The 25,238-nt window shown below is 42.4% G+C and overlaps 2 protein-coding genes and 1 long non-coding RNA gene across 6 annotated transcripts; 1 reads left to right on the top strand and 2 right to left on the bottom strand.

Moving 5' to 3' along the window:
* Positions 1-1,358: 1,358 nt before the first annotated feature.
* On the bottom strand, positions 1,359-3,994 carry SF3B4 (splicing factor 3b subunit 4). Its single transcript, XM_081967931.1, has 6 exons — positions 3,807-3,994; positions 3,508-3,636; positions 2,844-3,386; positions 2,489-2,680; positions 2,119-2,289; positions 1,359-1,849 (listed from the first exon to the last, which is right to left on the bottom strand). Exons 1-6 carry the CDS (start codon positions 3,838-3,840, stop codon positions 1,665-1,667), a joined length of 1,254 nt encoding a protein of 417 aa, XP_081824057.1. The 5' UTR covers positions 3,841-3,994; the 3' UTR covers positions 1,359-1,664.
* Positions 3,995-4,241: 247 nt separating this feature from the next.
* LOC309399817 lies at positions 4,242-7,095 on the top strand. The gene is made up of 3 exons (XR_014176573.1): positions 4,242-4,583; positions 5,005-5,067; positions 6,023-7,095. It is a non-coding gene; the product is annotated as an uncharacterized lncRNA (long non-coding RNA).
* Positions 5,088-18,701, bottom strand: MTMR11 (myotubularin related protein 11). 4 transcript variants are annotated; one of them, XM_081967927.1, is made up of 17 exons: positions 18,188-18,699; positions 16,372-16,444; positions 15,867-16,003; positions 15,432-15,504; positions 14,884-15,026; positions 14,379-14,457; positions 14,009-14,165; positions 13,364-13,451; positions 12,763-12,851; positions 12,080-12,210; positions 10,097-10,169; positions 9,369-9,439; positions 8,574-8,746; positions 7,861-8,031; positions 7,481-7,729; positions 7,111-7,389; positions 5,090-6,090 (listed from the first exon to the last, which is right to left on the bottom strand). In XM_081967927.1, the coding sequence occupies exons 1-17, from the start codon at positions 18,242-18,244 to the stop codon at positions 5,974-5,976; spliced, it is 2,160 nt and encodes a 719-aa protein (XP_081824053.1). In that variant the 5' UTR covers positions 18,245-18,699; the 3' UTR covers positions 5,090-5,973. The 4 variants fall into 4 exon arrangements, with proteins under 4 accessions (XP_081824055.1, XP_081824053.1, XP_081824054.1 ...); XM_081967928.1 differs by lacking the exon at positions 18,188-18,699 and adding an exon at positions 17,179-18,128; XM_081967929.1 differs by lacking the exon at positions 7,481-7,729 and having other exon boundaries at positions 5,088-6,090; positions 18,188-18,701.
* Between the last annotated feature and the right edge of the window lie 6,537 nt (positions 18,702-25,238).

Below are 25,238 nucleotides of genomic sequence, written 5' to 3'. Positions count from 1 at the left end.
AGTTTCACTAAATATATATATATTTACTGTATATTAGCAGGTCACTCCTATGACATTTTCCAAAAGTATGTCAGTTCTTTGTAAAAAAAAACAAAACAACCACCTAAAAACCTGAAATTTAGAAATCCTGCAAAAAATAGAACACATCCTGGTCTCACTCTCACTCCCCAAGACACAACAACCAGGGATTAAAATATGTGTTTTATCTGCTTGGAAAAGGATGTGTAGAGAGCACAGAGACAGTATTAAGCCTGAACGCAGCACTGTTGTGAGGTGTTGAATTTTCCTTAACAGGATATTTTTTAACATTCAGAATGTGGGATAATTATCAGTTCTTTGCCTGTGATCACACCGACTGTGGAAACCAGGAAGCTTCACAGATTTTACACCATTCTTTCTGGTTACACCAGTGGAAGCCACCACTATCCTTCGGCCTCACTCCAACCTAGCAAGCCACTTCCATCCCAGTCTTACTCTCAGGAAGGAGGGTCTTCTGCATCTTGTCAACTAAGTCAATCCCTGTTATTTTTGTATCGACAGCTTTATCTGTCTCTGGGGGTGATTCAGACTTCAGACTTGAGTTTGGCATCTTGTTTAAGGCCTTCTGGAAGATGGCCTATGGTTGGGTTCAAGTGGTGGTTCATAGCTCCTTGCAGAGGGGACGTCACTCTGCAAACTGACTCAGGGCACACAAGATCTAGTTGTAAGAATGGGTTGTTTTGCACGGGTTCCCTCCTCCCACAGTCTGCGGTCGTAAAGGGAAGGACAACCCTATATACTCTGGGCCAAACTAACTCCAAGTTTAACCACTGCATGAACTTTTACTATAAAAAATAGCAAGGGGCACGGACTGTTTTCTGGGAATGCAGGCAGGTGGCAATGCCAGGTGTAGACAATGAGGAATTCCCAGGTATGGCATCTCACTGATAGGTATGGCATCTCACTGGTTTCTCACCCATCTTATTTTGTGCACAACTATAAAAGGTTTACAAGCCAGCCCCTTGCCATGGCAGAATACACCGCACCTACTTAATGTTGAAATATTTATCCATATAATAAAGCTTGTGAGGATCATGCTGGCTTTCAGCTCCTCTTTCTTGAAATCTCTCGCGGCCACTGTGCCTGGAAGGCATTTACATCTGTGCATCAAGAACTCCCCACCCCCAATATTAAACATTCAATAAGGTAATAGCAGAAAAGTAGTCTGATAGCTGGGAGGGGGTATGACACTTGGAAAGCCCAACCTGTCCTACTAAATTGGATGCTCTCCCTACCCAATATACTTGTCTCCCTGCTGGAAGGAGCTGAGCCCCTTCCAACTTTGTGAGGGCAGCAGGACCCACAGACAAATAAAGTCATTACAGAAAACCTTCTCATTTTTTATTTCAAAACAGCAGTTTTTCAGTTGGGTTTCACAAACCGGCTCATTAAAAAAGGGAAAAGTGAAAAACCAGCTTTTATTTAAGGGAACACAGGGAATAATCAGGATGCATGAACTCTCAATGCTGTTAAAGACATGACCATATTTTTCATCACTAAAGAAGAGGGAGATTCTGCTTGCTGGAATGTTTGTGGTCCCCCCCCCCCAAAAAAAAAAAAAACAGAAAAAGAGAGACCCACAGGAGGCGGCTGTTTTTTCAGGCAGGCTGGTGACCTATTGTGGCCTAGGGGGGGAGAGGCCCCCGCATAGGTCCCCGTGGAGGCACCATGGGCCGTTGGGCAGGACGAGGTGGCAGAGGGATGCGCTGGTAGCTGTAGGGAGGGGGTCGAGGGGGGCCATTGTATCCATGGGGTGGCATCAAGGGAGGCGGCCCACGCATCCCATGAGGTGGCATGGGACCAGGATGACCTGGAGAAATAAAACATGTGGGTAATCAAATGGCACCCAGAAGCCCAAGACCACATCAAGCTGTGAGGGTAAAGTGCTTCAGGAAGAAAGGGAATCAGAGCTATTGCATTGTTGGAGGGATTTGAGAAAAACTGCTTGCGTTTCCCTTCTTTGGGTGGAAGCCACTTCTAGGAAAGTTGATACCCTTCACACCTCCCATATGCCCTTTTGGCACTAAGCCAGAAGAGGAGAGAAGAAAGAGAGTAGCTGAGACCTTGGCTTCCACTTACCCATTGGAGATCCAAAGTGAGGTCCCCTGGGTGGCATGCCCATGGGGGGTGGCCCAGGATGGGGCATGCCTGGAGGTGGGCGCGGAGGTGGCTGCCCTCCTGCCCCTGGAGGTCCAGGGTGATGTGGGCCCATCCCAGGCATTCCATGATGGACCTGCATTTGAGGCATCCCTGGGAAGACAACAAAAGGCAGGGATTTCTCATGCACTCCTTCACACTGTTCCAAAGACACAGATCGGCAATTTGTGTCAGGAAGATCTCACTCACATCGTATAGCTGGTTTACAGCTGGACCCCACTGTTCCCAAACTCTCCCAAAGGCAGAGTTGGTATTCTGCTAGGAAGAAAGGTGTCCAAATCACAAAACGTACCTGGATGCATCCCGCCAGGAGGGAAAGGATGTGGGTGGGGAGGATGCGCCCCACCGGGGGCTCCTGCAGATGGAGGTCCTGGGGCACCAGCTCCTGGTGGCATGGGTGGAGGTGGCATGGCTGGAGGCAATCCTGGTGGCAAAGCTCCCGGAGGGGGTACTGGTGGAGGAAATGATCCAGGCGGGGGGATGCCTATAATGGAAAATCATAAACACCCTGAAATACTAGAGAAACCACCCAATAACCTCCTCGTTATGCAAAATGTTGCATCACTCGTCAACGTTTTCAGAAATTAATAACTCAAGCAGTGTGAAAAAACAATTGCTGGAAGCTACCAGCCCCAGAACAGGTGTACCTGGAGGAGTAACTCCCGGTCCCAAGGTGGTAACCACTGGCGTAGGCACCGAAGGTGGGGGTGGAGCGTCTGCAAACAGTTGATGCGGCCGGTCTGCCTGGGAGAGGGGGTTCTGCGCAGCGAGGAGGCGCTCAGCTGCTGAGCCATGCCTTTCCCCCTTAGAATCCTTCTTGAAGGCATAGGAGACGGTTATGGGGCGGTTGCAGAGGTATTGTCCATTCATCGCCTCTATGGCAGCATCTGAAGCATCAAAGCTGGCAAAATTGATGAAGGCGTAACCCTTTGAGTTGCCCGTGTCGGGGTCACGCATGATCTTGGGTGTCTGCAGGATGACCCCGAAGGCGCTAAACGTGTCGTACAACAGCTTCTCGTCAATCTCCGGATCCAGGTTGCCAATGAAGATGTTGGCGCCCACATCCAGGTTCTTGTTGTGGGCCGAGGCCTTGTTGACCCGGATGGGCTTCCCGTAGAGTTTGATCATGTTCATGATCTTGATGGCATAGTCAGCGTCCTCCTCGCTGAGAAATTCCACGAAGCCATAGCCTGGAAGGACACAACCCAGAGAGGGCAGCCGATTCCTCCGGGCATCCCTGCCCTCGGTCGCCCCAGCAGCGCATGGCCCCCTGGCCAAGGAGGGCTGCCCGAGAAGCCGCCACCCGCTTACCTTGGTGCTGGCCCGTGACGCGGTCCTTGGGCATGTGGGTGTTGACCACGGGGCCCGCCTGGAGGAAGAGCTCCCACAGGAGCGGCTCGCTGACCTTCTCGTCCAGGCCGCCCACGTAGACGGTGGCATCTGGCGGGCGAGACGGCGGTCAGGTGGCGGAGCCAGCCCACCCTCCCCCCCGCGGCCCTGCGGCCCCTTTCGGAGGAGGGCGGCTGGTGCCCAGCCCGCAACTCCGCCAGGCGCCTCACGAGGGCCTGAGGAGCGGCCACCCCGCACCGTCCCGAGCCCAGCGCCGTTACCTTGGTTCCGCTCCGAGATGGGGCCCGCCGCCATCTTGATCGGGCCCTTCCCGGCTTTCACTCGCACTTCCGATCCTAGCCGGAAATTATGAAGGGCACAGCGTGGCCGCCGCGGCCATCTTGTTCCCGGGCGGAAGCTCGGACGCCTCGCCGTGGAAGGCAGATAGCTGTAAGAGCTACCGGGCAACTCACGCGCATAATCATCTCCTCGCGGAAGTCAGCCTTCAGATTAAAACTAACGAAGTACCCGCCACTATATCACAATAACGCGTCTGCGTACGTGCGTCATTTCGACAGCGATAACGTGGCATAAAACAAGAACTTCCGTGGTCCATCAGTCATGCTACGTCCGCCCAGAAGAGGGAAACTGCTCCTGGCCAATCAGCGTGAGCCTATCCCAAACTCCTCCGCTTCGCCCTTTCCCGCTTTTTTCTTTCACCACGCAGGCGCAGTAGCGACTCACGCGCTCAGCTTTTTTTTCCTTTTCCTTTTTGTTTCGTTCTCGCGCCAATTCCTGAGGGGAAAATCGTTGCCTTTTAAAAGAAGGCAGAAAAAGAGAAAAAAACTTGAGTAACTAAGTTTTGTGGGAGCCTCCTCTCCAAATAGAATGGCAGCCATTGGCGCCTCTGCCTCTTCTAGCCAAGCCGTGTTTGGGCTCGCGAGGTGGTCGAGGCCCAGCAAGGGTAGGAATAAGCCCGGGACTGGGGATGATGGGTCCTGTGGTTTTACCGCCGTCGCGGCCTCCTCCGGATCGTCAGGCAGTGAAGAAAGTGCAAAGTAATTGTTTCTTGCACATTGAGGGTTGGATGGAGTAGGAAATGCTTCTGAGCATAGGCAGAGTGCGGCCGAGGTCCGGGGGAACTGCCTGACTGAGCAAAAGGAAAGAAACATGCCTGGGTCGGGCAGGTGGTTTATGTGCTTCATGCTAAATAGGCAGAGAGTTTTATTTAGACCCCAAATACTTATGCGGCAGATCTTTATACAGATAGTAATCCTTTACTCTCCCCCCCCCCCCCCCCCCCCCAGCTCAATGTGTTTCTAGGCCAGTCTGGCCAAGGAAAAGCCACTGGCAGAGGAGGGGATGAAGGCTCCTCTGCAATTGCTTCCAAAGTTGGTTAAGAAAGGCATCTTCAGGCGGCAAATGATTTAGCCTAAGGTGGGTGAAACAAGCTTTGCTCTTTCTTTTATTTTTGTCTAGGTGAGAAGAAAGTCAAAATAAATAGTAAAAGGTGTATATAGCGCACACACACAAACAAATGAAGTGAGTATGAAATAATGGCATGAATCCTATATACTCTGGATTGCAGTTTGACACATACAAAGGAAAATTTGCATATAGGTTGTGGCAAGCCAATTTGTCCTTGTAACATTGTGACAAAGAGAGAAAAACAACCCCCATTTCATCAAATACACAAATGTTCTTGACCACAGTTTGGGTGTATGCTGTTTACAGAGATTTTTATTTTATTTATAAAGCCATTAGCTTGAAATTGGCAATTTCCTGTTTGTTGTTAAGGCTTCTGAACCAAAGCTTATTAAATAATATAAAATTGAAGTTATGACAAACTTTTGCCTTTAAAGAGATATGGAAGGTTTCAAACACACACAAACTTTCATATACAGTACATATATACACACATGCATACATACAGCAGATAGTACACATTGAGTGAATAAACAATAAGCTTGATATACGAAGAGGGAAGCTAAAAGGATTATGTTTTTGTCCAACAGTGTATCATGCATGTTGAGTCTGTGGCTCCAGGGTTGATGATTTCTGTCTACTGAATGTATAGTCAGCTTTTGATGCTACTTAACAATTATTAATACATTTACAGGTTACCTCTTAGGCCGGAAGGCAGGCAATTTAAAAAAAGTTCCTATTAATCTTTTTCTGTATTCCAGGGCTGTAAGTATATAGCATGCCATTGTCTCTGCAGCATAAGAACGTTAGTTCATTTGGAAGGATGTTCATTTTAGAAAACTGTGCATGGAATATATAAAGTACAATGCCTCATTTAAGAAGTTTCTAAAACCCAGCTTGTGGTGGGTGGTATCATATGACGGAGAAGCAATAGCTCACGTTTTCCATGAACGTTCACGAAGCGAATTCATCATCCATGGGAGGACAAGAATGAACTATTTTTAATGAACTGTTGTAGCCTTCTTACGCATTTTCCAGAGCTATACTATAACTTCCTCTTGCTTGCAAATAGGTTAGCCGCTTTTGAAGAAGATCCAGTTCTTCCGTGAGTTTAACAACGTTGGAAGCAAAGAGGCCAACCTGAAGGATGACATACATTGATATTAAACTCTCAAGTTACAAAATAGTTGCTGCTGCTACTATATATGCCATTTTTAATTATCTTTTGCGCTTATACTCCATGTGTGTGTTGAACAATACAGGACACAAATATATCACCAAGAGGATGTAACAAGAAGGATTTCTAGAAGTATGCTTTTAATCCAAATATTGCATCAGAAAATTAAATTTTCTGCAGTTTGGAATTTCATAAAACAGAAAATCAACTTCAAAATATTTTCCACAATTGAGGATACTGCAAGGCTTGTCCTTGACTTCTGCAAAAATCCCCTTATCCCAACCAAATACAAGAGGGAAAAGATGATAGTATTTCCTCTCCCACCATTTTTTGGGGGGTGAGGGAATTGTTACCCATAGAGCAGTTTCTATGGGGGAATTGTTTAAGAAAAATCTTGCCAGGAGGTAGGATGATGTAAGAGCAATGTTTTGCCCACAATCTCTTGGGAGCTTCAGTGTTTCAAATGGAATGGGCACTTTTACCATATCTCCAGTTCACCAGAATCAGAAGAGTAAGCAGTGTATGACCTTTAATAAGTAATTTTCATATATATCAGAAATAAATTGGCTCATCTGCTGAGCCAGAGGATAGCAGGATACATGTCTGGAGCAGATTGTGGATGGCACCAAGACTTTGTGTGCAAGTGCAAGAAAGGGAACACAAATGATTCCTGCAACACACACCTGTCATTTTTTAACATGCAAGGTCTTTTGACCTTAGTGCGTGTTTAGATTTTAATTGCTTTTGGCATACAAGTGAATGGGCTAAAATGATTTAGGAACAATGCAAATTAATAGCACTGCCCACTTGAAAAATAATTTTCATTACTGTGCAATGTTTGGAACCGAGGCAGTAAAGATAAAATGCTGAACATCTTTTACAAACTTCCATCATACACACACACACAACACACACTTCAAAAACTATATTTGGCAATTTATTATTTCAGCTGAGACTTTTTTCTATTGGATTTTTGTTTGTACCTGAACTTCTGGATTCCCCCGAAGATAACACCTTTTCCATAAACGTATTGAAGTCCCTGAATGTGATGGGAGAAGCAGCAAATCGTTATGATAAATGAAGCTGTCATTGGATTTGGCCTTCCAAGACCTTTCGTGTTCTCTAGAAGTCTCCAGTGCCTGAACACGAAAACTCTTTTTGGAGAGGGTCCCATTTTTCCAAGGAAAAATGTGGGTTTGCAAACTGAGAGACCCTTTTGAAAAAACGTACAAGGTCCATTTTTCTGAAGAAGTGTTTTCCATCTAGAGGAAAAAGAATGTAGAAAAGATAGTTGGCTTTGAATCTAGCAAGCCAAATGTTAAAAAATAGCACCTTACATTTATTAATACGCACCCTGTCACCATTTGTGAATAGGATTTTTTTGTTTAAAGTGTCTCCATTGCTGAAGCTGTTGTCATTGTACCAGGGATTCCTGAACTGTGCTATTTGCCAGGGGTTGGATCTGAGTAGCCAGTTCCAAACTGTAGACAAATTTGTGTGCCCTGCATTCTTGACAGAATACCCTCCTTTTTGCAGGATTTCTAAGCAGAGATTTTCTTGCCAGCCATTGATAGGAGTGTAAATTTGATTGAGAAAATGATTCTGAATACAAAGAAAGAGAAACCAATCATTTCCAACACATGTTTCTCTCCCCTATTTTCATAGATTTTAATATTCAAGGAGTTAGGACAAAACGCCATTATTTTTCACAAATAATGCCAATCTTGGCTCACCTGATTCTTTCGACTTCGTTCCCACTGGCAGTTGAATAGGAAAGTACTAGAAAATGGGATGAAGCAGCTATCATATATGGCCATCAAGTAGGCCTCCGTAAACTCAAAAGATTGTGGGAACTGCTGTAGCAGTTGCCATATGGAATCCAGGAACAAGAAAAATACCGGTGACTAAAAAAAAAAGAATTACAACAGATTAAACAATGAAGTGATTTCCCCCCCTCCTCCTCCTCCTCTAATCCGTATCTGTTTTGTATGTAACTTTTTTTTTCTGAAATGAGGAATTTTGTAAAATGAATGCTTCATAGTGGATGCTAGCACCGTGTTTTTTTAAAGGCAGAAAGTGGTTTGGGCTGTCCCTTCCATTCTTTAGGTTCCTTGCAAATCCATTTCATTTGTTTTCATTAGATTTTTATTCTGTTTTATTGATTGATTGGTCCACTGAAGGCTGAATACATACCTGATATTTCTGCCTCCTATTTTTCCTACACCACCAGTCCTGTGAGGTGGGTAGGACTGAGAGAGAGTGACTGCCTAAAGTCATTCCGCTGGCTTTCATGCCTAAGAGAGGCTTAGAACTCGGCTTCCTGGTTTCTAGGCCAGCACCTTAACCACTACACGAAAACAACTCTCATTTTATTTTACGTATACACATTTTATTTCAAATAGCTAAAGGCACAATTTCATCCTAGCTCTTAAAAGAAGAAACTGACCTCATCATGGTCATTTTTCTGGAGTACATTGAGACGCTGCAGGAAAGGGTGGCCAGCTGCTACCCATTCTTTCTGGATCAGACTCTGGAATCCATGTATAGTCCTCGTATAGGGATCTGAAAGAACTTGCACTAGGGAAGCCAGCAAACAATTCAAATCTCTGTCATTTGATTCTGGGAGGAAATGGAACAGACAAAAAGCGTTTGTAAGCCATGGTATTGTTGCATAATTATTAATTTGCAGAGAAATGGATTTTATTTACTAGAAATAGAAAAGAAGACAAAAATTATAATAGTCACAAAGATGTAATAGGAAACATGTCATAGATCGTGTTTAAAAACTTATGGATAAACAGAAATAATATAGTGAAATCCGATTGAAGGTACTTCCATTTGAGATTTTGGCACTGTTCCGAAATCAATATGACCTTGGGAACAAGGGTTTCCCATTAAAGCCGCATCTCTTTGGTTTTAATCCCTTAGCACTGGGCTTTGTAGCTAGTGACCGGCTTTGTTTTTGTTTTCAACTTTACTAAAGGCCTAGGGGGAGGGGTTGATCAGCTTGTTTGAATATTTTTGTTGTAGATTTACTTAGACTCTAGTCATCTAGGTATCTCATCCTATTCGTAAGAGGAATCAAACTGGGTTGGGAAGTGTGTTTTCTCAAAAGTAGCATCATTTGTGTGAAATTATGGTTTATTGTGTGAACCCATATATTACAGTTTGCAAACAATGGTCAAACAATTGTCAAGCAATTATTTGAAAATGGAATTAAGGACCAAGGAACTTACTTTACCTTGCAGTACAATTGATCGATTCCTCTCTGTTAGCAGAAGAGTCACTTCACTGGCTTTCTTCAAGCATAACCTAGACGAGGAAGGTAGCACTTCTCAAGATGTTGGAAGCCAAAAGGTACAAGTCTCATATAATCTTTCCTGCTTTGCTAATTATCCTTCTGTCTTTCTGAAGAATACGCTTTGTGTGGCAGTTTCTTTTATATACTGAATAACTAGTCATATTTAATATAAATCATTTGAAAGGTTTTCATATCTGCATGCTAACATTGGTCTTTTAAAAAAATGATGTAAAAACGACCGCGTTGTGAATCAAATATTAAGTTCTTCCCTGCAGTCTCTTCATAGCAGTTCTTTGGCCAATCTAAAATTACCTCTCTTAACTAAAATCAGCCTTTAAAACACAAGATTAAGTAATTAGGAGGATTCATCTTGCAAGAACTAGTTCTCAAATCATAAGGAAGTTAGAAATCATTTTGTAAACAATCTTCTAAATTTTCAAAAGAGACAGGCCTCCTTATTTCATTGAAAGAGGGCAAGAAATAGAGCCAGAGCTTTCCCATCATAATTTCTGTGTATGTATAGGCTTTGCATTTGAAAATAGAATACTTACTTGAATTAATGTGTTGAATTAACCTGTTTGTTAATCAATCGGTGATTGAGAGAGTTAACTACGGGATAGCTAGTTCCAGTCCAGGCAGCTATCATAAAAGTCTGAGAGACCTCTTACCGTACATGATCCAGCCACCGTGTAGTTTCCAGACTTGAGAGCCATTTCTCATCAGATGATGCAACAGATGTATCTGGGAGAAACAAGAAGTATCACTGAAGTTAAATTTGACACCAACGTTTTGTGAAAAGGGGGGATATTTTACACCTTTTTATAACAGAAGTCTCATTAAAGGCCTAGGAATAGAATCCTAGGCTTCCAAGCCCAATGAATCAGCTGTATCATAGATCTAAAAATAGAATCAATAAAGTAAAAAAATAGATGAAAGAGGGCAACTGCAATAAAATGAAGAGTCAGATCTTCACGGCTGCTCTTGACAGCAGAAAAGGGCCCTCTAATTCTTGGGGGGGTGACTTCATTCTGGAAGGTGGAGAAGATGCCCTTTCGGTTCCTCCTGAGAGACAATATTCTTTAATTGAAGAAACCTGGAGCATTTCAACCTTGTAGGATCAAATCAACTGGGTGGATGCCATGGGAGATTCCTCAGGCCCTATGCCATGTATTATTTTTTGTGAGTTTAAAGTATTTCACATAGATTTTAAAATATGCCAACATATATGGGTTCAGAATGTTAAATTTACACAGTCACAGAATTTAAGGGAGAACTTTTATAAAATGTTTTACAGATGGTATTTAGATCCTAAAAAATTATCATGCATGTACCCAAATGTTCAACCAAAATGTTGGAGATGCGGGTGCCTAGATGCTACCTTTTTTCATGTATGGTAGACCTGCAACAAGGTTAAAGCTTTCTGGATAAAAATATGGTGGGTTATGCAAAATGTATTTAAGAAAAGAATACAATTTACTCCGCAAATGTTTTTATTGGGTATAACTAAGGACTTTACTAAAGGGGAAACAAAATTGGTTTTGTATAAGGTCACAGCAGCTAGGTTGTTGATCGCGCAACATTGGAAAAAAGATTTTTTACCGACAATTGATCAATGGATTCAGAAGGTGGCGGGGTTCGCCGAAATGGCAAAAATTTCAGCTTTTTTAAGAGCTCAGAAGCAGGAGAATTATACACAGGAATGGGTAAAATGGATTGATTATATACAGAATAAATACCAGACTAGTAGGTATTATGTAGCCTTTAGGTAAGAATGTTTAGACTGATAGATGATCAGAGTAAATAATACATGGGATGCTTGGAATTGTTAGAGTGGTGTATAGCGGAAGTCAGGGGGGGGGGGATTGAGTGGGAGGTGAGGGTGGGTTAGGGTGGAGGGTGGGGTAATATATAGACATAATTAAACTAGAAGATGGGATTAATGAAATATTGTTATTTTAAGAGAAATTTATATTATGATTTATATATGTTTAATTAACTTAGAAGATGGGATTAATGGGCTATTGTTACTTTAATAGAAACTTATATTATGATTGTTGGGAGGTGAGGTGAGGGGGTACAATATGTGAATGAGTAATCTACTTTAAGACGGGGGGAGGGGAGGGGGTAAAATATTTGGTATAATATTTGAATGAGAAATTCTTTTTGGGTTGGGGGGAGGGGAGGGGGCATAGTATCTGTATGTGATTTACATTGTATGGCCGGGGGGGGGGGGTTAAAAGGGGGAAAATTTGTTTGTATAAAACTTTTTCAATTAAAAAAAAATATGCCAACATGCTTGGAGTAATTTTACTGACATTTTGTGGGAAATTGTCACAAATTAGGTGAGAATTGAAGCTAAGAATAGCTTTCTTAAGGCCATGTCTTATATTACAATAATATACAGTAATATACAATAGCAGAGTTGGAAGGGACCTATCTGGTTGCTTATGCCATTTTCTTGCTGACAAAATTGCTTAATGATCTGATGTTAGTAGAGCACTTGTCATCTCGTATCTTTCATTCACTTATGCAGGCATTCTCACATAATTAATGATTGGGTTGAGAGATCTCTTGGTCTGTCCTTGCTAGTGCTAAAATGTGTGTGTGTGGCACACGTCTTAGAAGGAGAATTGTCTTCTGATTCTGCTTACCAGTCAGGCAAAGGCTCAGGTTCCACAGTTTGGAGTAAGACTGGTGGATCTCGGGAAGGCTGGGAAGGTCAGCGGTTGCTTCTACAATTACACACTGAGAATGTCCAGCAAACAATAGCGTTTCTATTGCCCTTCAGAGAGAAATAGGGAGGGTGAAGGTAATATTCCAGAAAATGAGACTTTTTTAAAAAAAGGAGTCTAAGGTACTGCACAATTTTGACACTGCCAAAAGTTTACAGATTTTTGAGCTTTGGCTGTGTGAAAATGCAACTCTGTAAAGCTGCTGAGATTATATCATTCTGGATCCTTTGTGTCTGCAGTTCACATCTGGTCCCCAGGTAAAAGATGGACCGGAGTTCAGTTCCATATTGAAATTGCAAGCCTTGGTGGGTGGTTTTTCCCCCAACAAGACCTGCCCAAGATTGACCAAGTGATGCATACATTAGGGCCAGGAGAGACTTTTTGAGCTATAGAAGTAATAATTTCTCTATGTTTTTGCTGATGTCCTGACCCCCTTTTCCACCTCCTCTCCAGCTGTCCCACAGTCTTTAGCATAATTCATCCCACCCCCCCCCACCCCCCCCCACCCCAGTCATCCCTGTCTTTCAACCAGTTTTGGTTTCTCAAGAGCAGAAAATTCCATGTCTTACTGTTAGCTATGAGTTTCTCTCGTTGGCATATACCTTATATCTTCCTTCTCTGGATCTGAGTTAGTGTGGAAGTTAGCTGCTCTAAGAAGATCACTGCCTCTCGGGTGATGCCAGCACAACCTCTGGTCATAACAACAGAGGGGAAAAACGTGAGTTCTGAGCAAGATTTTTCTGATCTTCAAATTCAGACTTCCCTCTTTTTATTCTAAATGATTTTACGTTATTTAGATAGGTATTCCAACATGCAAACATTTCCTCTTTCATGCTCACAGACTGGGTTTCCATATGATGCTAAATGCAAGTTTAAAAAGCACACGTCTTAATTTTCATAGAACGTGCTATGCTCTTAGAAATAAACCCTATTGTGGTTTAATGTTAGCATGATTCACACAATATACTAATATAGTAAGTGAGTTTCCTCATTATACTGAATCACTAATTACCTGGTTCCATTTTAACCTTGTCTTTCAGGTTGTAGGAACTTGGAATCATGCTGTATTCAGTCTTTGTGGGGAATAAATGTCCCCTCCCACTGCTCCTCTGCTTGTGGCTTAACAGAAAGGCTCCCTCCCTCATTTGCCCTCTCGTTCTTGTGCATGGCACAGCACACTCTAATCACAGTCTTATACTCAACTGGTATTCGTCTTTCGTTGAAGTGCACAAAGGCTCTTTTCAGCTCATTGTCCAGAAATCGACTGGGGACCCACAGGTATTTGGGAAGGCTGTTAAAAGGAAACAAATACATTTGAAATCAAACTTTACAAAGTACTTCTCTGCAACCTGGCACCCTTTAGTTACATTCCACCATCCCCAGCTAGTATGGGCAGGGTAGGACTTAGTCTAACACATCTGGAAGGAACCGGGTTGCCAAATAAATATTTTTAATATATGTGTTCAGAAAGGACAATCTCGTATTTACTGCTACACTCTTATTTAGTTAATTCAATGCCTGATTCTTGCTGCAGCAAGACAGCTTAAAATATTAATTTATTGGACTCTGACTACATACTTTTAAAATACCTGGGGTTTAAGAAGATTCTACTAAAAAAAAAGAGGCAAATAAATAACTGGCTACACAGAACAAACACTAACTAGCTTTTCACTATTGCTGCAAGAGCTTCCAGATGTAGGCTCCTTGGGTTAAGCGACAACTTTTGTCTCCCATTCTTCCTGGCTTCACATCTTTCCATTGTTACTTCTCCATCAGCACATATGCCCTCAATGCATCATTTGCTATTGGTGGCCAAGCGCTTTCCATTCTCCTGAAAATGATCTTTACCTGGTAGACATATCAAAGCGCTCATTGACTGGGCTGACTCGCCAGCCAGCTGCACCGAGACGCTTCAGCTCCTTTTCCCAGTCACAGAGAGTCTCAAAAAGCACTACTGAGAATTCTTCCTGCAGCTGTATGTCTTGCCTGGCCAGGCAGCTGTTCTCTAAAACACAGAGGTCAATGTGTTGAGATGCATGTTGCAATGAAATCTCCCTGTTTCTTTGATGTTGCAAGTGCTCCATCGCTGGAGGTTTTCAATAAAAGATTGGATAACAGTTTATCTGAGATTGTGTAGAGACTCCTGCCTGGGGCAGGGTGTTGGACTTGGAAGACCTCCAAGCTCTCTTTCCCACTCTAGGGTTCTATGTCTACTTACCCAAATTCTTCAGAGTTAGGTATTCATAGCAGGTATCCCTGCCACTGTTCTCCTGAGCTTGTGCAATGGCCATTGTCACCTGGAAAGCAAAGTTATGGAAGAGCAAGGTCATCTAGCTGGTTTCCTGTCTAAGGCGAGACTAGAAATTTCTATTGTGCCACTCATCTGTGGCATCCAGACCGAGGGTTAAAAAAAAGTAATATGTTATTTTAAAAGAGAAGGCTTTTCTGCCTTTAAGAAGTTAATAAAATATGCCAATGAATGAGGCCAATGATTCTCATATCTAAGATATATACCATGTTGAGAAGAATTAATGTGTGCCAGCTTGCATTTTCCAGTGCCAGAAGGGGCAAAGAATTGCGTATTCTCTTAATTGCAGAAAAAGGCGGGTCATACAAATATTTGATTTCTGAATGCGGAGTGAGAATATTTTTTGGCAGAAGGACTGTGTTTAGACTCACCATTTACTAGATGTCTTTCTGTTGAATTCACCTCCACAACTTACCTGGAAGGCCTGAGGTTCTAAGCCATTTTCATGGAACTGGAACCTTAACACCCGGAAATCTCGGCAGTAAATGATCAGTTCCTCAGGAATGAACTTCAGTGTAGATGTGCTCGTTAGCACCTTGGCTTTTGTGAAACTATTCACTGAGTGAGAACAGAAATCATGTTATTAGGAGAAGGAAGGCTGTTGTGAGGGAAAGACTGTTTATTAGAATAACCAATAGCAGTGTCAATTCACAGAGCAATAAGACAACAATTTCCTGCCTTGGGCAGTTTACAAGTCTAAAACTGGATGAAGTCCTTCCCAACAGTTACATTCTGATTCTGTCTCTGTTCTTCAGATGAACAACAGAAAAATAATATTCCATGGAAAATATTACAGATTGGAAGAGGTATTTCAAGCTGAACAATATTTCCATGAATATATCTCTGTGAAATGGAAAAGAAGCATTGATTGATTTCTTGCATCTTGAGCAAAATTATCTAAGAACAAAATAGTTGGCTATTATAAACCCAAAGATTAAATAGGTGTTTGTCCTCTAAACCTACCAGCCACCAGTTTTCCAATACATGGTAGGGCCACTTCATAATCACTGCACATAAACAGACAGCAAGGGTCATTCTAGAAGGAAAAGAAATAATTTTTAATTGGTTTTTTATATTTCTGATTTCTTTCTTAGTGTTCTTTTCACACTGGATTTCAACTGATTCTGTAGGCTGAATATAGAATGGAAACGTAACTCAAACCCAAAGCAGAAATACAACAGAAAATATTCCTTCTGTGAAGGCAGGCTTAAAATTCTGCTACTGATCAGGCCCCAAGAATTCTTGCATTCTGTGTTGCTCTTCTGAGTTCCGTGCCTGCACCACTTTTGAACTATCTTTTCTTCCTACCTTTCCGTTCTCGTTGCTCACTTGCTGCTCTCTGCTTTTAGGCTTAACCTGAAGTGCTATTAGTAACCATGAATCAATTGCCAAACCCACCTCATTGTTTGGAGAGAAATCTGGTAAGAAGGCCACTCTTAGATTAGTACAGTAAAGTGTGCCAGGAATACGGCCTTCTCCATCTTGGGAAGAGCTGCTTTTTTTAACATGACTTGCTGCTGCTTGGATATATTCACCTGAAATAAACAGTTAAGGAACAGTTGAAGGACGACTACAAGGATTTTGTCTTTCATTTTTAAGTGCCACTTCATAGGATATCTGGAGGTAGTATGTGAAATATTTAATGAGTTACGTGCATTAAGTATGTAATGAAGGATCATGTATTTTATATATGAGAAATAATGTAGCAGTATGACCTCAAGTGAACCATTGTACAGTAATAACCCTTCATATCCTCCTTGCAATAAAAAGTCTGACTCAGTTTTTAAGAGCATTTCTAGCTCTGGGTTTTCCTCTCCATGCAATCTCAGCATGCTTTAGAAATGTAGCCCAAGACTGACATCCATGTGCATGCATGCCCATATTGGCCCATTTTCCCCACTACCTGCAATGCACTGGAGAGTATGACAATTTCCATTCCTCTTTCTGTTCATGGGGGGGGACTTTGGACTCCTGGGCTGCAGAGAAAGAAATGAAGATGGTCACCAGTGCAGCACAAATTGTGTTTCCTAGAAGCAAAGATCTTTAGTCTGAACTAGTAAGACATATTTGGATATTCTTAAAGTACTTGTTATCTTTTAGTGCTGGTGGAAAAAAGAGACAAGGGATTATTTTGCATATTATTTTCATAATTGTAAAGGAGGGGGGTCTCACAAGATATTGGCAGTTTACAAGACTATACTCTATCCACTGCACTACACAAAGTTTCAAGGCCAAGTATAATTTAAGAGATCAGTATTTTGATTTTCCCCCTTACCTTCTCTGACAGTGCTAGTAAAATCAAGCACATGTCTGTCCTACCATTTCTTTTACATTCTAAACGTTAGATTGAGGGTTGTCAATCTAAAATAACAAGCAAGCTCACCAAGGACTCCTCACGTCAACCCTGAGCTACAAATCTTCTCCTTTATTCATAAACTTTAGATTGATTTATGTTTCTTCAGCTCCAGTGAGTGTTACAGCACTTGGGCTGGCTGACTTCCGTCATGCATACTACTGCCTCAGTTTGGAAAACTGCTTGATCATGCAAAGAATATCAGAAGGGAGAAAGAGAATTCATGTAATAGTAAAAAAAAACCAGACCTTTCTTGGAAAAGCAAAGACAATTGAAGCAGAAAAATATACACAAACTATTAATTAGACAAAATGTCAAGCATTTTGAAACAAGCACTTTAGAATCACAGACTTTAACCTGTTTTATTTGGCCTTATTACTCTCCTTAGCTGTTCTAAAGAAGCAGCCTGAGATCAGCCGCCTGGTCATAGCAGGAACCCTGGAATGAAGCACTCTGGCCAAGAGGCTGGGTTTCCTAGCTACCAGCTCAAAAGCCAAAGAAGTATTAAAGCCAGGCGGCAGGATTTCTGAAAAAACATTCTAAATGTTTGTGAATCATTAACGGGAAAGTTGCCCTGCTGAAACGCTCCATGGCCAAGTACATAACGTACAGAAACAAACACCCATTTCTAAAATTATCACTGCTTTAAACAAAAAGGGAGAAAAGTGCTGTGAATCAACTTAAGAGTTTGGACGTGGAACTCCTGCAGATCTTTACCCAAAATAATTATAGAAATGTGCTTTGAAATTGCAGCAGTAGTCTAAATCTTCTAAAAGAAGACAAAAACAAACAGTTGGCTATATTGAAATTATTTCCCAACATAATGCTATGGATATCCAGTCATTACGCCTAACTTTATTGTATTTCCATCCCTTCTTACGGACAGATATTTATTTACAAATGGTGCTGTCCATCCGTTCTGTTGTGCAAGAGAACACATTGATGTTAGTGGCCATTGTGGCAGGGATACAGTTAACAGAATTTGCATCCCAATGATTTCAGTACACGTTACTTTTTGAAGAACTGGATAATACAGGTGCCACTTTAAAACATTCTTAAATTTGCACAAAATATAGAATTAACTTCCCCATATGCATACCACAACCACCAGGTGTAACAACTGTATAATTAACCCATTGCATATCAGACCCTTGCAGCGGACCTCACACATCACCCTCTACATACTAGAAGCATTTTACAGAGTAATCTAATCCTCTGCTACATTTTAGAATATTACAGTAGAAAACCGGAAGATATATTCATAGTCATATTCCTCCTCCTCCTCTCCCCGTTTCCCCAAATCTTAGGCAAAAAGTTACTCAACCTTCATTCACACGTCAAAACAACAGGCAGATTCACTACTTACCCCTGTACCCGGAAGAGCGTGTTTAATTTTAAAAGAGTTCTTGGACGTAGAAAGCATTGTAGTGTCTTTGTGTGCCCCATAAAAAAGGGGGTGAGTCTATTCTTGAGTGTAGTGGGAGAAATACAGGAAGGAGGGAAAGAAGTCCGTGTCCTAAATATCCCCTCTGATTAGCCTGGAATCTGAAATGCAGGCTAGGACTGGGGGTGGTGGTACGGGGGGAGGGGGGTGTCTTGGTGATCAGATGCCTCCAAGACTCTCCTTCCTGCAAGGCAAGATAAACTGAAGCAGCTCTTCTGCATGTGCCGAAGTCTTCCTTGCAGAAGGCAGAAGCAGAGAGAATGGATAAATTTTAATCAGATTCCTTTCTGAAAAATAAAATGTTGCTGCTGTTTGGAGAGGACATTTGGAAAAACTGGCCAGCAGCTGTGCGTGTAGGAGGACTGCTAGCTACTGCAAGGCGCGGCTTTTGGCTTTTCCTTGGAGGCCTCCCTCTCTCCCCCCCCCCCTCTTGCTGCAATGGGCCCTTTGGAAATGAGCAGCCGCAGGAGGGCCATTCAGTCCTCCAGTCCTCTGTGAAACTGACACCTTCCTCCTCCTGTGGAATAAGCAGGGCGGGTGAAACTGACACCCAGGCAATGGTTGTATGCTGCATGCAGCTGCCAGCAACAGCTCCCCTTCCCTGGAAGCTGGTGTTTCACAGAGCGCTCACTCTGCTGTTCTAGGATGGTGTCTTGTTGCCAAGCTGCTTTAGTCGTAACACAAATCCAGAAACTTGGATTTACAGTTGACAGGCTAAAGAGCAAGATCCCATCATAAAAAAAAATCACACATTAGTTCTTTTTGCAAGTAAGTGGTATAAACGTGTGGTTTATTCAAGGACAGGCAGAGCCCTCTGTTTAAAATTCCAGAAGTAAATTCCCTCTCAACAAAGGGCAAACTTGGCAATCATTTTGGAAAGAGCTACAGTGTTGAACAATTGAAGGCAGAAATCATTAATTAGGTGTGATAAGAGGATGTAAAGTAACCCCCTTCTATAGTGGAAGCTAGTGCTTTTTTAACACATGACCTGGCATTTGTAAGCAGCAAGATTTTTAGCTTTACTGACAACAGCAAATTAGAGTGATTAAAACAAAAAATGGAAATGGACATTAAAAAGAAATAAAAGTCCATTGTGAGCAAGTTCCAAATTAAGTACAGTAAAAGAAAACATCTCATTTTTATACAAACTGATGTTGCTGTCATGTATAAAAAAATAATAAAGACTATACTTTTTGCAGAAAACATATTTGTAGAAAGTGGGAGGAGAGTTCTCATAAATAAATGCTGCAATTTAGATACAAATAAATCAAAATTATTTTAGAACTCAATATTGAGAGTGTAGGAAAGCTGAAAATGGAGTTGTTTGCAACCTTCATTAATCTCCAGAATTGTTGGGCAGCAACAATTAACCCAGGTCCTGTGGTCTTTGGACCTGCTTGCTGTGATAATGTTGTAATCCAAAACATCTGAAGAGCACTAGGTAAAGGAATATGACTCCAAGATCTTGCCCAAATCTTGTTTCCTTCTCCAAGAAAACAAGTTAGCAGCAGCCTCAGGAAATCTGGCTAATGGTTATAAAAAGAGGTCTTGTTGGAAGGATCGAAGGGTAGCCTGTCACAAAGGCTCTGATAAGGACATCCTCAGAAGCTGAGCAGCTTTGAGTGAGAGTTAGACCATCCCAGGTCAAAGTCTCCGAATGGTGGAAATGTTACTCTTACTTAATTCTCTGTGTTATATAGCAGCTTTTTTTCAACTTGAACAGCAAAACACAGTTCCAGTTATTACGAGTATATACCGTATATAAATTGGGACTGATGAATGATGCCCTCCAACATTGCTAGAGAAGATTAGTTTGAAACAGCAGCTATGCATACTTGGGTACGCCAGCCCTATCAGACTCCAGCAGGCCTTCCTCACACAGAAGCCAAGAGCTGTCTTGAAGCATGCCTGAGCAGGGATGGTATAATGGGGTCACCCCTCCCTGGCTGGGGGCTTTTATAATAGGAGTGGAGGAAGAGAGAAGGAATGCAAGCTGAAGCAGAGGCTGGCAGAGTTCCTGCTGTGCCTTCTCTATCTGTACTTTGCTGTCCAAAGAAATATTAGAGAGAAGGCAACTCTTCTAGCTAGAGGATTTATTCCTGTCACAGAAAGCTGCTTGGTTAATCTTGAAAAGATGCAAATAAAAATACTGACCTCTGCCAGCTTTATAAAGTAGACGACCGGACCAGGAAACCAGTGCCATAGATGCTACTTTTATTGGAACCATTGTAGTGATGGAATTTTGCAAGTCTGAATGTAACTTTATCCCTTTCTCTCACTTTATGCCCTCTACAACTTTGTGGGGGAAAACCCACTCCCTTGTACAGAATCATTCCCACTTTCCCTGTCAAAGCAGGAGACTGTCCAGCCTAGAAGTTTCAAGTGATCATTTCCTAATCAAGAGAGAAAATTTTCTGATCTGCTTCTAACAGATAAATATAGCTCTTTTTATATATATATCTTAAAAAGCAACGTTAAGAAACTGAATGTACATTCATATTTCCTTTTCCAATTCTGGGCATTTAATGAAAATCACTATTGCTCCTAAGAACAAAAAACATGTTGAACTGGTTTTGTTCCAAACTGTCTTAAAATGACTTACCAGATCCCCTTAAAATGGACTTCAGTTCTTTTAACTCGGAACAATTTTGTTTTATTGTGTCGTTGCTATTTAGAATAAAACAGAATAACAAGAGTTGGAAGGGACCTTGGAGGTCTTCAAATCCAACTCTCTGCTTATTTAACGTAGTGCGTTTGTTTACCAACTTGAGAACTCTTGGAGTTAAAATACAATACAATAATACAATACAATACAATACAATACAATACAATACAATACAATAGTAGAGTTGGAAGGGACCTTGGAGGTCTTCTAGTCCAACCCCCTGCCTAGGCAGGAAACCCTATACCATTTCAGACAAATGACTATCCAACATCTTCTTAAAGACTTCCAGTGTTGGGGCATTCACAACTTCTGGAGGCAAGCTGTTCCACTGATTAATTGTTCTGTCAGGAAATTTCTCCTCAGTTGCTTCTCTCCTTAATTAGTTTCAACCCATTGCTTCTTGTTCTGCCTTCAGGTGCTTTGGAAAATAGTTTGACTCCCTCTTCTTTGTGGCAACCCCTGAGATATTGGAAGACTGCTATCATGTCTCCCCTAGTCCTTCTTTTCATTAAACTAGGCATATTCAGTTCCTGGAACCGTTCCTCATATGTTTTAGCCTCCAGTCCCCTAATCATCTTTGTTGCTCTTCTCTGCACTCTTTCTAGAGTCTCCACATCTTTTCTTAATTGTGGCGACCAAAACTGAATGCCATATTCCAGGTGTGGCCTTACCAAGACCTTATAAAGTGATATTAACACTTCACGTGATCTTGATTCTATCCCTCTGTTTATGCAGCCTAGAACTGTGTCGGCTTTTTTGGCAGCTGCTGCACACGGCTGGCTCATATTTAAATGGTTGTCCACTAGGACTCCAAGATCCCTCTCATAGTTACTACTGCCACCTATACTGTACCTGTGCATTTTGTTTTTCTTGCCTAAATGTAGAACCTTACTTTTTTCACCATTGAATTTCATTTTGTTAGATAGTGCTCAATGTTCAAGTTTGTCAAGATCCTTCTGTATCTTAAGCATATCTTCTGGAGTGTTGGCTATTCCTGCCATCTTGGTGTCATCTGCAAATTTGATGAGTTCCCCATTTATCCCCTCATCCAAATCATTGATGAAGATGTTGAAGAGTACTGGGCCTAAAACAGAGCCTTGGGGTACTCCACTGCATACCTCCCTCCATGTAGATGCAGTTCCATTGAGGACTACATGTTGAGTGCTGTTGGTCAGCCAGTTACGAATCCATCTGGTGGTGATGCTGTCTAACCCACATTTTTCTACTTTGTCTAGTAGGTTATGCTCTACTTTATCAAATACCTTGCTGAAGTCCAAGTAAATTATATCGACGGCATTCCTCTGGTCCACTAATTTTGTCACTTTGTCAAAGAATGCAATAAGATTAGTCTGGCATGATCTGTTTTTGACAAACACATGTTGGCTTTTGGCTGTTACTTTGTTTACGGTGTTCGCTAATTCATTGCTTGATTATCTTTTCCAGAATCTTCCCTGGTATTGAGGTCTGTCTGATAGATCTATAGTTTCTTGGATTTATTTTTTCCCCTTTTTTGAAGATGGGAACCCCATCAGCTCTTTTCCAGTCCTCTGGCAGTTCCCCGGTCTCCAGGATCTCTGAAAGATATAGTTCAGTGGTTCTGAGATCTCGCCTGCCAGTTCCTTCAGAACCCTGGGGTGTAATCCATCCAGTCCTGGTGATTTGAACTCGTCTAGGGTAGACAGCTGCTCACTTACCATTTTCTTCCCTATTTCAACTTGTGTTCCTAATCTGATTTTTATGGTGCTGTTTTTGGTAGGTTGAACTGTTTTTTCCCTTTGTGAAGGATCCCTATATGTAGGATACTTAATAAATAAGCAAACATAGGATAATACAAAATTACCTAATTTGAAACAAATTGTTTCTTCAATTTTATCTAAATCTAGAAAATGCTGCAATAGGGAAAGAGATCCTGTTAAGGGATCTCCCAAAACCAAGAATTAGCTGAAAACTGTCAGAATAACTTTGGAATTTGGTATGATGCACCCTAAGCCAAACACAGCAGTGTTTTAAAGGGCTTTTTTAAAGGGCTTATCTACTTTAAAGAAGCACCCCACCCCAATATCTGATTCTTGGAGACTGCCTGGGCAAGTCCTTGCAATTTTCTTGGGAAGTGTTTTTAGAAGAAGTTTGCCATTACCTCCTTCCTAGGGCTGAGAGAAAGTGACTGGCTCAAGGTCTTTGTGCCCAAGGCAAGACTGGAATTCATGGTCTCCTGGTTTCTTGCCTGACGCCTTAACCACATCGAACGGGCTCTGAAGGCAGCAAATGGAGCTTATTTGGGGTATGTCCCTTTTATTCTTTCAAAGCTATTCTCAGATTCACTAACCTAGAGAGGAAGTTTGAACAGTTGCAGGTATTTTCTTCTGCTTCTCTTCCGGAAATTCTTTTCCTTCCCACTCCCTCCCAGTTAGAGGACAAATTTAACTCCACAGCAAAACAAACAAATGTACTGCATGTTTTGCTTCGCTAGTCTCCCTACCTCGGGGCATCTTTGGTCAAGCGGAAGAGAGCTATTTTTGGAGGCCACAGTGCCCGCCTTGAATGCAGCTTATTATAGAGGAGAAGGACAAAGACTCAGCATGGGGCTTGATGGTAGAGGCGGAGCCAGCAATGATGCTTGTGGGAAAGCAGAAACAAGCTTCCTTGGCATTTCAGATACAAAATAGGAAACTGCAATTCTCTCTGTCAAGAAGTAATCCAACCACAAATCAAACCAGCAGATGCCACTTGGTTTCCCTTTGTCAAACAGAAGTATAGTAAAGCTTCCATCCTGAACATAAGCCCATCATACTACAGAGGATTCGCCCAAAGACTCACCTTGTCTGGCATCTAGATATTCCTGACCTGGTCTCAAGAAGCAGCAGAATAGCAGAATTGGAAAGGACAGTGGAGTCTTCTAGTCCAACCCCTGCTTGAGCAGGAGACCCTATATACCTGGGATGGTGAACCTATGGCACGCGTGCCACAGGTGACATGCGGAGCCATTTGTCAGGGCACGCAAGGCGTTGCCCTTCAGCTGGCCAGCTGAGTTCAGCCTTTTTTAAAGCCATTTTTTGCCCTCCCCAGGCTCCAGAGGCTTTATAGGAGCCTGGGTAGGGCGAAAAGAGCCTCCACCCACCCCCTGGAGGCCCTCCGGAGGCTTCAAGAGCTTCCCTAAAGCCTCCAGAGCGAAAAAATACAGCCCTATGAGCAAACCGGAAGTTCGGGAACTGACTTCCGGGTTGCTCGTAGGGTCAGTTTAAGCCCTCCGGAGTCTTCAAGGACCTTCAGGAGGCTGCTTTCACCCTCCCGAGCTCCTATAAAGCCTCTGGAGCATGCAGAAAATGGGAGCACCTCTCATGCGCGCATGCGCACTAAGAGGGTCACGTGTTGCATTGTGGGTGTGGCACGCCTGCACACAACCCCCCCTGCGCTCCCCCCCTTATAGCATGCGAGCCAAAAAAGGTTCGCCATCACTGCTATATACTATTTCAGACGGGTGATATATGGTTCAGAAAGAAAAGTGGAGACCTCTAACACAGGGCAAGGAAGCCCGACTGAAGTTCCTCAAAGCCTCAAGAGGCTATCTGTGTGAAAAGGCTTGTTATGGCACCAAGAATTCCAATGCAGCATTTAGCAAAACTGCTTGCCTGGAACTGGGTTAGAGAATCTAAGTTCTTTAGAATGCAAGCAATATTCAACTTGGGAACCAATTCCCTTCTGTGCACCACTACACCCCTGCTCCTCAGCCAGGACTGGCAGAGATCAAAGGGAACAGCCATTACCAATGTTTTAATATACTTGAGGCACAGGGGAAGCATTTCACACACACACTTGAGGACAGGCCCAAGCCTGCAGTTTGAACCAGGAGAGCTACCTGGAATTTCCACTTTTAAGGCAATGGTAGACGAGGACAAGAAAGCAGGGGTGTATGTGGGGGAGCAGCCTCCTGCTCAATACTAGAAGCATCATCAGGGGGTCCAAGCCACCTCATTCGTGGGCTTTAGTTCTTCTGTTTTGTTGCTAATACTGAAAGGGATGCAATTCCCCTGCCAGGGAGGATGGATATATCAATCTGAAAAACTACATACATGCAAAAGTAAAGCGTTTGGAAGATGTATTCTGTTATATACTATATATTCCTTAAAAATAATTGAAATAGACAAACAAAACATCAAGAAATGGTGGATTCACAAAGATAAAATGTTCTCCATTGTTATTTTAAACCAGATCCCAGTCATTCTTCATCTGCAGACAAGGGGGGAAAAAAACCTGTTTCCAAAGAGGCTCACCAGTAGAAAATAACCTGAAAAGCACCAGCTCACCCTC

This window comes from Natrix helvetica (assembly GCF_964273705.1).
Source record: "Natrix helvetica genome assembly, chromosome: 16".
NCBI lineage: Eukaryota > Metazoa > Chordata > Lepidosauria > Squamata > Natricidae > Natrix > Natrix helvetica.
This window is presented reverse-complemented; position numbering and strand designations above follow the sequence as displayed.